The sequence below is a fragment of the Ipomoea nil genome, unplaced genomic scaffold (genome assembly GCF_001879475.1).
Source record: "Ipomoea nil cultivar Tokyo-kokei standard unplaced genomic scaffold, Asagao_1.1 scaffold1286, whole genome shotgun sequence".
Classification (NCBI taxonomy): Eukaryota; Viridiplantae; Streptophyta; class Magnoliopsida; order Solanales; family Convolvulaceae; genus Ipomoea; species Ipomoea nil.
This window is the reverse complement of record NW_017617714.1, coordinates 142,012-155,000: the sequence shown is the minus strand read 5'-3', so window position 1 is coordinate 155,000 and position 12,989 is coordinate 142,012. Positions and strand designations below refer to the sequence as shown.

At 33.9% G+C, this 12,989-nt stretch overlaps 1 protein-coding gene across 2 annotated transcripts; it reads right to left on the bottom strand.

Moving 5' to 3' along the window:
• Positions 1–632: 632 nt before the first annotated feature.
• On the bottom strand, positions 633–10,280 carry LOC109184815 (ubiquitin carboxyl-terminal hydrolase FAM188A). Of its 2 annotated transcripts, XM_019334862.1 has the most exons (8): positions 10,188–10,280; positions 9,564–10,032; positions 7,443–7,521; positions 4,537–4,688; positions 3,610–3,733; positions 3,114–3,299; positions 1,958–2,029; positions 633–1,870 (listed from the first exon to the last, which is right to left on the bottom strand). In XM_019334862.1, the coding sequence occupies exons 2-8, from the start codon at positions 10,016–10,018 to the stop codon at positions 1,055–1,057; spliced, it is 1,884 nt and encodes a 627-aa protein (XP_019190407.1). In that variant the 5' UTR covers positions 10,019–10,032; positions 10,188–10,280; the 3' UTR covers positions 633–1,054. The 2 variants fall into 2 exon arrangements, with proteins under 2 accessions (XP_019190407.1, XP_019190406.1); XM_019334861.1 differs by having other exon boundaries at positions 9,564–10,258.
• Between the last annotated feature and the right edge of the window lie 2,709 nt (positions 10,281–12,989).

Genomic DNA, 12,989 nt, shown 5'->3' with positions numbered 1-12,989 from the left:
ATTGGTGGTCTCTAGCCTATGTGCGAAGAATAGAAGCTGCGATCTCTGGCTTCTATGCGAAGAAGAAAAGCTACGTGCGAAGAAGAAAAATTACGGTTTCTGGCCTCTGCGCAAAGAAGAGAAGCAGAAAATGACTTCCCCTCAAAAAAAGGAGAAGTCATTTTCCGTAAAAATGACTCAATTTTTCATTGATCAAGCTTCATTTTCCATTGACTTTACTATTTTACTCCTTGCCAAACACTAGAAATTATTTTCCAAATTTCCAAATACACCCTTAATGAACCAAACAATATAATACAATTTATGTTCTATTTCTTGTTTATTCCATTCCCTATGAAATAACATTCATATAATCTCTTAAAATTCATTCCATAAACCAAATGTGCTGTTAATCGTACGGTATGTATGGACATCTAAGAGATGTTACCAACCTGCAAGTAGAATAAAAATACTTCTTCAAGTTTTAGGCGAGAAATTAATTTGTTGATACTAAAGTATGTTATTATCTGCAAAAAGAGACAAGTTATATAATAACGGTAAATAAATTGATGCGTCATTAGAACTACTCCCTGGTTAGTAATATCCCATCTCTGCCTGCTGCATTTCTTCCTCCAATCTCCACCCTCAGCCTCTGCTATTCAGCAGATTTCAATTCATTACAAATAGAGGGGAGGGTTTTTACAGTTACAACAACCAATCTCTATATAACCAACCAACCAATTCTACGATTATTCATCCATCTGCCTCCCCTTGTACAGAAAAAAGAAAAAAAAAATTGGGGAAAAAAACAAATTAATATCCAACGCATATAATAAATCAAATCCCCTAGAGGTCGGAAAAGAAAAGATAATGGGAACACAAATCGTCCTTGTTCCCTCGGAATAGGACTGTTTCAAACCAAATTGGAGTCATAAAATTACACTAGTACAATGTTGAATCCCTGCCTCTCTGGTACAAAACTCATAGCTTGAAATGATCTCTTCCAATCCCTTCATGCTCACTTGCTTCCAGATCTTATGCTCCTGTTGTATCGACGGGGTTGTTCTTAAACCGATCAGACTATACTGGGTGCATCGCCTTCCCAACTACAAGTGGCACGCGCCCAGCGTGTCCGGATGCAGTCGACTAAAGGAGCGTGTTGAGAAGGCTCGGGTTTAGACACTTCAGTGACTGTGTCCTTTGCCCCGGGATCAATTTTAGCCGGAACGTCTGACATAAATTCTTCTGGAGTCCACCTCGGGGGAACTGAGACCCTCAACTTAGTTAGTCTTGGTCTTTGTAGGGGAATTTCTCTTCCAGACGACGGCTGGTTCCCGTTCATAACTGATTTTGCAATCCCATTGAAGTGATAAAGATCAAAAACCTTTTTCCCCGATAAGCCACTAGAATCTTTCAATCCTCCAAGATTCTTGTCGAGATCCAAAAGAATCTGCCAAAATTCACTCCACACGATGAATCCCGTGTTGCAAAGTTGCTCGAGCTTCTCAGCTGGGAGAATAATATTGGTATCCCGAAGGACTTGGTGGAAACCTTCCACACCGATGAACCCTCCACCACCGCTTTGATCATGCACATCAAATGCTCGTCGGATCTGTGATTCTCTACCCTCAAGTTCATTCTCCTCTTGAACTTTGGTATCAAGAGCAAATAGGACCGTATAATGAGATTCGCTACCAACAACCCAAATCGGCCACCTTGGGCACTTCAAATACTGCCCAACCTTACAGTAGTTTAGGGATTCTAGCAGAGTAAGGAATCCAACTTCAACAGTTGTGGATATACCCTTCACAAACATGCCACCACCTAAGTCCATCATCCCATCAAAAACATTTGCCACAGCCCTTCCACATAGCAATAGGTTTACAATTTCCTGTTATACAAATACGGAGGTTAATATAGTTGCTGAAAGGAATTGTAAATATGTAAGGAGAGTGGAGATTCATTGCTCCTCGGGTACCTGAGAAGCATGCCCAAAAGGAGCAGTAACCAATGGTTGAGAGGGATCATCCCTGTCAGCCTGAACAGAATCCTAGATGAACATAAAAAAACATCGTCAATACACAAGCAAGCTAGGTAAGGAGACAGACATATAAGTGCAAATTGCATGTCTCCAACAACATCATTGTTATTCAAGTACTCAAGGACATCTGAGATCTTAATTTGCCGTTGTACTTTAACAGGTCCTATACAAAAAGATGGTGTCCTCTTTCATGTGAAATTGTGGTATTAAAAACATTTCACCTTGAAGCCCAAGTGCTATGAAACTTGAATATCCTCGTCATAGCAAATCTAACAAAACTGTAAATCGCACAAAACTATAGACATACATTCAATTTTGAAGTGGTGTATGCATTTCAATATACATGCAAAGTACTCGTATCTACTGAGAATGTGCTGCAGTAACAATGGAAAAATATGAAATCGGAGTAATACAGGTTTCAAAAAAACAACACATTACCAATGTATAGGACAAATTTTGAATAAGAAATCACTGTTGGGAAACTTCTCAAGTTACAAGCCTCGTAGACTTCATAATTATCAGGGATTGATGTCTTAAGGATATCAAAGAAGATTACTTAATGAAAATCTGATCGGTTTATCCGAGCACCAATTAGTCTAACTACATAACACATTTACTCTTTAGATTAATTGTTCCTTTGTGAATGTACCAAAAGTTATATTAGAAATGATCCCCTTCTTTTGTGGGCTGACTGAGGAAATGTCTAAAATTGAAAATAGATTTTGTTATTTGCCATTGTGGTCTACATTAGTATAGTTAACCACCCCAACATGCACTGCCCTTCCTATATTTCGATATAGATTTCACCTTGATAAGCTGCTAAAAGACATTCTACAAACTTCTCTCAAAAATAATATACCAGGAGCTTTCTAATTTTGGATAGATAGGTAATCAAAATGCACAAAGTTAAAAGAGCATCTAACTACTTAAATGATACAAAGACTACATGCAAATGCTGGATTTCATCTTTTTCCATGATAAATCAATTAGATTTTAACCAGACCACTACTAGATTTCATCTTTCTAGTATGCCTAAAGAAAGAGTAACAAATTACATGTCTTTAAACGGAAGCTTTGTCACAAAATAACTTACCATTCCTCGAGATAGCAAAGCAGATATGAGGAAAAGCATTGCTCCCATACGACTCCGGTATACAGGAAGCATTGCTTCGATCCTTTCAAGTGCACTTGCTGGTGAAGTGTATTCATTAACACTTAGAACATTGTGGAAGTCCAAGCCTGATTCAATTGTAAGACCGTCAAGCGCTTTTGCAATGACCTGTATAGGAAGAAATCTATTAAAAATTCACAAAAAAAAAAAAAAAAAAAAATTATTATTATTACCTACAGTGGTTGGTTCTAAATAGTAAATACATAGGTTTCTTTTGAAACTCAGCAACTTGCTGCATTTCAATTATTCATTGAAGACAAAACCCGTAAAATACAAGGACTTAAGAAGTATTACATAGGCTGATAGGCATAGCATTGTAAAATAAATGAATAGAGAAGTTATCATTCTTCAAGGAAAATTATGGATACCAAAGGTGTTCCCCACTGAACAGCATATGAACAATGTTTTAGTGCCTTACCTCATCCCTTGAGCTGTCAACAGACCCTTCAAGGTCACCATCGAGAATTCTCAAAGATGCTATAACAGCCCTTCCATTAGTTCCACATGAAAACAATATCTCGGCCATACTTCTCACCAATGCTCTGTCACGATGTAGCCAAAAGTTACCATACTTCATGCTTATGTAAAATATTCAAAGGTTTCATGTGAGATAATTTCAGGAAAAAATGAAGGAAATTCAATCTTTCTTACACAGTTACACTCATATATAGTTATGTGACATGTCTCTCTAATTCAAAGTAAAGTTAGGTATTATTGTCAGACTAGGTTATCAGATATGTAGGAAAAAAACCATACAAATATACATATACACACACATATAAATATACATATACACACACACACACACATATATATACAGTGCCAATTGGCACCGTGCCTCTTCATACCCAGTGTAAAAAGCCTGCTATGAGAAAATCAAAATCAAAACATAAAATCTGAAAAGATGCACTAACTGCATTTGTTATTGTGGGGTATTACTGCAGTGGGCAAAAATATCTCTAATATTGTCAACCAAGGAATAACTGAGGATTATCTGACTGATAAAAAGAATTTAGATTTTAGATTGAGTTTGAAAGGCATTAAAGAGTTAAATTAACTGATATAGATGTCTAATTGACACTATTGCCACTCATTCAGTGACTCATGATGAAATTGGAACTAGTATATCATTTTCAACTAAAATTAAAAATTACTCCAATTACATGATCTACTCTTGCCAGATCATAAACAAGTCAGAAGAAGCATAAGAATCCAGGCCATACTTCGTGTACAATGTTATTTTTCCTTTCATCTTGAAAGACAATGATATTAGAACATCAAGAAACAGAATTCGCAGATTATTCATCTTGATTTTAAATCACTTAAAAAAATAGAGATTACTCACATTGATTTTTTGTCCTCGGTAAGAGAAGAAAAATTATCAGCACCTACATATTCATGTTTGGAAAATCCTCTCAAGCCTGTATTTGTTGATATGCTTGACATTGCAGTATTCAACTCCTCCATGGAAAATAAAAGGTATTTTAGAACAAAAGCCTGCACCATCAAAGCATGTTTTGTGAAAAAGATGGAAAGTTGCTAATGCTTTATAGATAATTTACTATCAACATGAATGCACAAATCAGATTCAGAGCATTACAAAAGGTCTATTCATAGTGGTTAAACACTCCATGAAATCCTGTATGTCAAAGGTAAGACTCTTCTTTACACCAAAATAATAACGCATTCAAGCAGGCGTATTTCTATGCATGCGCACAAAGTTTTTTAAAGCAACAAGCATAGAAAAGCGACAGGGTTACCTCCCTTCAAAGTGCAAAGAGAAGCGTTGCTTTCGTATAAAAAGCAACACAAGGTAGCAAAATTTATTTTTAGTGAAAATTACACTTTTGGTCCCTTAGTTGTTCCCTTGTTACAAATGTAGTCCTTGTCTTTCAATTGCTGTCAATCTAATCCTTCAATTATTAACCAAGTCATTAATTTAGTCCATGTCTTTCAATTGTTATAAACCTAGTTCTTCAATTGTTGACCTATTTGCAAATCTAGTCCTTCAATTGTTGACTTAGTTGTAAATTTAGTGCTTTAAGCAAATGACTGGATTTGCAACTAGGCCAACAATTGAAGGACTAGATATACAACAATTAAAATATAGACGGACTACATTCGTAACCCATGAACAATTGAATGACTACAAGTATGACTTTCCCTCAATTTTATAATCTAGAATGGTATTTAAATGGTTCATAATGCAATTTTTAAGAGAAAAATACTATAGTTGACTTCATTTTATAACAATACAAGCATATTGCATCCTTATCTTTGATGTATACCATTAAGCGAAAAAATGATTGCTTTTGACGAGTATACAAAATTCTACAATTGATATAATAAAAATAGTATTATCATATTAACATAATATATTCCATTATTCATCAGTCATTATTTATCTAAATAAACACAAGCACATGGTTGAAAAAATCGCTCGGTGCTCCTCAGGCGCCCGGGGGCACCTAGCGCCTAGGCGGCGATTAATCGGCGCCTAGGTGCCCGTGTATTTTTTTTATTTTATTTTTTATTTTTAAAAAATTTGTTTAAAATTTCTAAGACTTGATAATTATAAACTATTTAATACTTTAAAAGTTAATTCTAAAATATTAAATATTAACCTAAAAAGCATCTAGAGTTTCAACAATTTAGGATTATTTCGCTCAAAATGATGTCGTTTTGAGTGAAATAAACCATTTAAAAAAGAATGAAACAATAGCTAATCGGCCGACTAGGCAACCTTGTCAGTACCTAGGCGGCCTAGTCGGTGCCTAGGATGCTTAGACAGTCAACGCCTAGCCGGCGAGCCGCCTAGACCACCGATTATGGTGATACGCTAGGCGGCCTAGTCGGTGCCTAGGATGCTTAGACAGTCAGCGCCTAGCCGGCCAGCCGCCTAGACCACCGATTATGGTGATACGCTAGGCGGCCGGCTGGCGCCTAGCGCTTAGGCGCCGATTAATCGGTGCCTAGGCGGGATTTTTGCAACACTGCACAAGCATCATATTGAATAGATATCGAATTATTAATCAAGTATCATATTGAATGCATTAGATAAGGTTTTATTTATTTTAAGAAAAGCCACACTGCCCACCCTTTGTTAATTAAATTATTAATAAGGCCATAAGGGTTTAAGACACCAATGGTTGGAGTGTGCACTACACACTCTTCTCTTTTTGTCCACACACAGCAGGTCGAGAGAGACAAAGAGGGAAGAAGCAAACAACCAAGAAAGAGAGGGGAAAAAAAACAGCAATAGCCAAGCTTCTTCGTGACGAATGAAGGAGAAGAGATTGGAGTCGTCTGAAGCTATGGAGTCGATTCTCTAAGGTTAAGTAGCATACCTCTTAGAGGTTGACCGATTCTTGCCTAAAGCTATGGAGTCACCAACAGAATGCCAAAAGCTATGGAATTACCAATTGATCGCCAGAAGCTATGTGCTTGCCATGTACTAGATCAAAATTTGAGGAAGATCGCTTTTCCTCACTTCATTGTTCTTTTATGTTTTCCATTGCTTCACTAAAGTGACGCAATGTAGTGTTGCTCGTGCTCACTTAGTCACTTAAGCAACAAAGAGCTTGCTTTCGACAAGTGTGCACACGCGAGTCAAAACCCCATCAACACATCTTCTCATTTTATATGCATGAAACTCAAAGGAATCAAGTTCCATGGTATTTTAATTTGTTTACTATTGGAGCACATTAACTTTCATGCCTTACTACTTTTGTTTCCAAGGAATCAACATTGATACCTTGCTATAGTTGGTTAAGTTTTATAGGGTTTTCTTGCGATGATATTTAACCTTCCCTACAGACTTACACTTCTCCATAATAAATATATCTCCACAATCATGAACTAAACTTTTAATAGATTCTTAGATAAGTACGTTCAATTCACATGAAAATTTGAACAACATATTCATGATATATTGTTTTTCCTTTACACATCCACAAGCTGAACATTTTCAAAGATACATAGGGTCAAAACAATCTACAGAATATTTTCTGGAGAACTCCATTTTCTTATATAAATCAGAATATTCAGTCAATAGAGCATGATAGAATAGAGCTGTGGAATAATTGAATCAAGGGAACTATTTCATATTTGTTGGAGAAATGGTAAGATGTATCATCTGATTCCTTTTTCTGCCTTGGATGCAGTAATAATATGAGAAGTAATTCTTGACAATTACATAACAGAAATTGTATTTAAATTACAAATGTAAAGAAGAGAAATCCGAGTAATTACTTGAATTGCTGCTAGTACACCACATGGCCCACCTTCATGCTGCACTAAACCCATAGATGTTTCTGGATCACAACTAAACCTACAGAAAGTTTGTTAGCATATGTTAGCAAAATGGGATCTATACCCAAGACGAAGAACTCCATAATTTTGAACACAAGATTAAAATATAAATGAATAAATAATAAATAATAAATAATAAATAACTAGGACTCAAAAACAGAACAATTTTGAACACAAGATTAAAAAATAAATGAATAAATAATAAATAACTAGGACTCAGAAACAGAATAATAAACATAACACTAAAACCAATAACAAAAGTTCTGAGTGCATAAAATAACCACAACATTGTGATCCAATCAAGTATTTACAAGTAAAATGGGACCAACTGAACAGTGAAACTTATTAGGCTTGAAGCCGAGACTAGAAGAGGAGAAATTCCTGTTTCACAAAACAGAGCAGCATCCTCTTGCACCACTGATCAATAGCATTTTGAGTAGATATTAAATCAATGTATGAGTTACTCAACCCATAAACTAGTTGTCAAAGATTACATAACTGAAAATAGCAGTTCTGATACAGGAAATTTCAGCGTTGTTTAAAACAAAGAAACTATCCAGCTATCCTGCAAGATGAGACATCACACTTTTCACTTTACCTAGTACTCCCTCTTGGTACAATAATTATTTTTTCTAGCAAAAACAAATTTTTTTTTTTTTAAAAAAAACCAACAACAACAACAAAGGATGGAATCATTATGGCCTTATTTACAAATACAAATGAGAAGGTCATTAACACACAACTACACCATAAACCTAAATTAAGATGGGTAAAACTCCAACCGGACAGGTTGTGTTGCTAACAATTTATTCATAAGATTGTAAACAGAAACATATTCAATATTTACACCATGGTTTCAAGGGCCAACAAAGTCAGTCACATAATTAAAGAGCATCTGTTCTACACCTCACTATCAAAAACATATCAATTGTTTCTTCAAAAGGTCCCACATTTTGACAGTAAAAGAGTTTTACTAGCAATCTAATAATGTGCTAGTACTTGTTAGAATAAAGTACAACACAATCTGCTTATAACTGATTTTTTTGCCAAAAAGATTCTGCTTTATTTTGGAACATAGGTATCATTATGTCAGCTTAAATGGAATGAATATGTTTGACCAATAGATATATTCCAGCTTAGGACACCTTTACTACCTACCCTTTCTAAGTGTGCACCATTTATCGCCATTACTTCAAATCATATGACTTCCAGCTCAAAGATCAGTTGTTTGCTATTCCACCAAATGTCACAAATAAAATGAGGTGAAGAACAGCCAGTTATAGACTTATAGTTATATCCAGCCAAGACATTGTAAATGATTCTGCTGAAGGATGCACAGTTATAGTTCTATTAAGTTCAGACATTGCAAATGATTCAGACAGTGTCATATTACCTGTACATTACACATTAGATATACTTCCCAAGGGGCGTATCAGCTTATTATAGGATGGTAAGTAGATAATACCATGCATGAAGAAATACAAAACCATCTGTCTACCAATAAGGCAATACTGACCACAGCAATTGCCAAGGATCATAAGCAACTGCTTTGATTTTATAAAATGATAACATACCTACAAGTTAAATGTTCACTCAACAGGCCATTCTAATCACAGATTAAGTGAGTTTCTAACTCAATGTGTGGCAATTTCTTACAATATTAGATTTGCAGAAAAATAGTCATGGATTATGAAATAAGTTTGTTTTTCCTAATTTTAAAGGGAAGGAAGAAGAAGCCAACCATACAGCATTATAGCTAATGATTAAAAAAAAAAAATACAATTCACATGGTGGCAGTATACACTATACAGCATATAAAAGCAACTTGCCAACATTTTCACAACAATGGGGAATTCATGAGCATAAGCAATTAAAAGTCAACAAATGAGTGATTTTTAAATGAGAACTAATTCAAACAATTATAGATGCTAAGAAACATGAATCACCAGAAAATAAACTTCTCCCGATTCAATTATATTGAATAATGAGCTAAATATACAATAAAGTTGAAATTTTTGAAGAAACAATAATGCAAAATCCATAGAGTGAACTGGACCATACCTAATGCCCTGATTACTCCACTGCCTAAGTACTTCTTTCGTGACTTCACTGCCGAAAATCAACGAGAACAACTGCCCAGCCTCCGCAACAGATAACTCTTTCCCCAAGTTGACATTTTTATCCTCACGCTTGACCAAATTAAGAGCCTTATCTATTCCAGCACTTGAACCACCGGGCTTCTCTTGTTTCGCAGCGATCGCCCCTCTCATTTCCACAGTTCCAACCACTGTAGCTGCCGCAGCGTCAGCGGCATGCTTCGCGGCGGCCATCATCCGCTTCTCGGCAGCGGCCGCCATCAGCTCCCGTTGCTTCCGGCGGTTCCTCACCTCCGACGACTCCTCTTCTTCCCCGCCCACGGCGTTTTCTCCCGGCTTGCTCCTCTTCGGCTCCGGAGAGTCGCTCTGCAGACTCATCCTCAACGCCATCTTCAAATCCTCATCCTCTTGATCCGCCATTACATCAACAAATTCTGATCCAAACCTAAAAATTAGATCTTTCAAGTCCCCGGATGATACCAAACTTGAGAATTAGGGTTTCTGATTCAGACACTCAGACACAAATATTCCAAAACATATACGTGAAGATTAAAGTGAGAGTCGAAGATAAAGACTGAATCGAACTTACAGGTACAGTTCATATCAGTATCAGTATCGATATATACGCATATGACAGGGTTTGTATATATATACACCATTTACATAAATTTCAGAACAAGATATATATATTCGATAACAGCAAGATAACTGCTGTAAATTAAAGCCTACAAAACGACGACGTTATATTACTCTTTCCAGTATATACGGTCATACGGTCATACTAATTAGTCAATTAAGTCCAAAACGGCCAAGATGTTACATTGGTACTGTACGACTGCATAAGTATATGCTAGCATTTTTTCTTCTTGGTCCTTCAGTTATATCCGTGGTACAAATTTATTCTCTGTATTATATTTGTAATTATCTTTAGCACTTAAGTTATGTACGAAGTAACAATCTTAATCCTTCAAAATTTATTTTCACTACCAATTTGTCACTTAATATAGTGGTTGATTTGGTCCTTCAATGACTAAAATCGTCACTCTATTCATAACTTAAGAGTTAAAGATGGTCATAGATATAACTTATAGACTAAGTTTGTACCACAGGTGTAACTAGAAAATAAAAAAATATAATTCATTTTTTTAAAGGTTGTGTTTGGTAAATAGTTATTAGTTAATAGATGTTAGCTGATTGGGTTAATGGGTTTGACTAGTTGATAGGATTAGCTGATTGTATAAAAGTGTTTAGTGAATTAGCTGTTAGCTGATAACTGATTACATACAAAATGACTTCCTCAAAAAACTACTTTGAGAAGTTTTTTAAATTTTAGCATTTTGAAGCAATAAGTTGTTAAAAAAACTAATTAATTAAATATTCATATTGATTGTTTAACCTAGTCAAACAACTAATAGTGGTCAAATAAACCAAAATTAACTGATAAACTAACTATTTTACCAAACATGACCTAACAAAAATTTAAGGAGTGTTTTGAGAACAATTAAAACGGCAATTATTTGAATAAATTATTATTTTATTATTGTAATCACAAAAACTTCAATTAGAAGGGTATATATTTGACCAATTGTCATATAATGTGATTACATCTTAATTATCAATAAAAAATGAATAGTCATAGATTCGAACTTTGAAGTGAGGACTTAAACTTTTTTGAACTAAAAATGTTTAAAAAAGTATAGAATATATATTACATTATAAAGATTCATAAGTACTAAATAATTTTTTTTTAATGATAGAAATTTGGTTAGAGGTGGTGTGTCACCACCTCTTTGTTCTCCCAATTGTTTTCAAATCTTCTTTAATAACTAGAATTTCTACATTATATTTTTCAAAAAATAAAAAATGGAATAAAAAAAATGGCTTTTTTTTTTGGAATAAAGGTCAAATAAACTATCGAACTATACATAAAATGTAATTAGATCATTAAACTTAAAAAACATGCAATTGGATCACTGAACAATGCAAAATGATGCAATTGAACCAAAATTGACATGTTTAGCCATTAATTTGCTGACATAGAGGTTATAATATTAAAATAATAATTTATTATTTTATTAAATAATTTTAAATAACAATTTTTTTATTAAAAAAATGCCTCCCTTCGTCTCCGACAATGAGACTAAGGGACCTCTTCGTCTCCCTGCCGGAGAAGAAGGGACACCTTCGTCTCCGGCAGCTTGGAGACAAAGGCGTTTTTTTTTTTTTTTTTTATTTAAAATTATTTAATAGAATAAAAATTTATTATTGTCATATTATAACCTCAACATTAACAAATTAACAAGTAAACATGTCACTTTTGATTCAATTGCATCATTTTATATTGTTTAAAAACTCAATTACATATTTTTATAGTTCAATGGTCTAATTACAATTTTGTGTGTAATTCGATGGCCTGTTTGACCTTTATTTTATTTTTTTTAAAGAAATAAACTATCATCTAAAATCATTTCCAGTGAATATGCTTCTTTGGTCTCTCCCTCCCCACACACACAGTATTTTTGAAAAACCAATATAAACTACTACGTAGTATATATTGAAAAATACTACACCCAACAATATTAGAGATAATTGAAATTGTAATATCACACTAGACACCATTTTCACACACTGTATTTTTTTACATGCATTAATAAATGTATAACTAAGTGGTTGCAATAAATATTTTCTGTCAAAATCTTTATAATATGGTTTTTAGGTCAAAGTATTTATGAAATTCATGTACTAGTGTTTTGTTCAATTTAATCCTTATATATTTTTTTTTAAATTTAGTCCCTGTAATTTATAAAGTGGTGCAATTAAAGACAATAGTTAACGATGCTAATATTATAGTTAACTTAGCTTACATAGTACTGACATCATCATTGTTACATCATTATATTTATATCTCAACTCATATATTATTTTATAAATATTTAAAATTAATTATTTTACCATCAATATATTACACTAATGTGTCCAAAATAAATAATTACAATCATATATGCTCCCAATGAGATTTGAACACTTGATATCATCATGCTTGTAATTATTTATTTTTGACATATTAATGCAATATATTGGTGATAAAAATAAGTAATTTTAAACATTTATAAAATAATATATGATTTTGGAATATAAATATCATGATGTGGCAGTGGTGATCTCAACGCTATATAAGCTAAGTTAACAGTAATATTAATACTGTTAACTATTATCCTTAATTGCACCACTTTTTAAAGCACAAGGATTAAATTGAACAAAATAAAAGTGCGAAAACCAAATTAAACAAAACACTATAACACAGGGATCTCAGAGGTACTTTGACCGGTTTTTTAATATAGCATTTTATATAAAATGCATGGTATTATACAATAAACTAAATATTAAATAC

Bases quoted from the DNA above. Each gene is read 5' to 3' on its own strand.
- LOC109184815 (XM_019334862.1), bottom strand. From the start codon at position 10,018: ATGGCGGATCAAGAGGATGAGGATTTGAAGATGGCGTTGAGGATGAGT. The intron at 3,734-4,536 runs GTGAGTAATCTC...ACATCGTGACAG, and splicing joins ACCGAGGACAAAAAATCAAT to AGCATTGGTGAGAAGTATGG. The intron at 1,871-1,957 runs GTACCCGAGGAG...TTTGTATAACAG, and splicing joins CTTTTGGGCATGCTTCTCAG to GAAATTGTAAACCTATTGCT.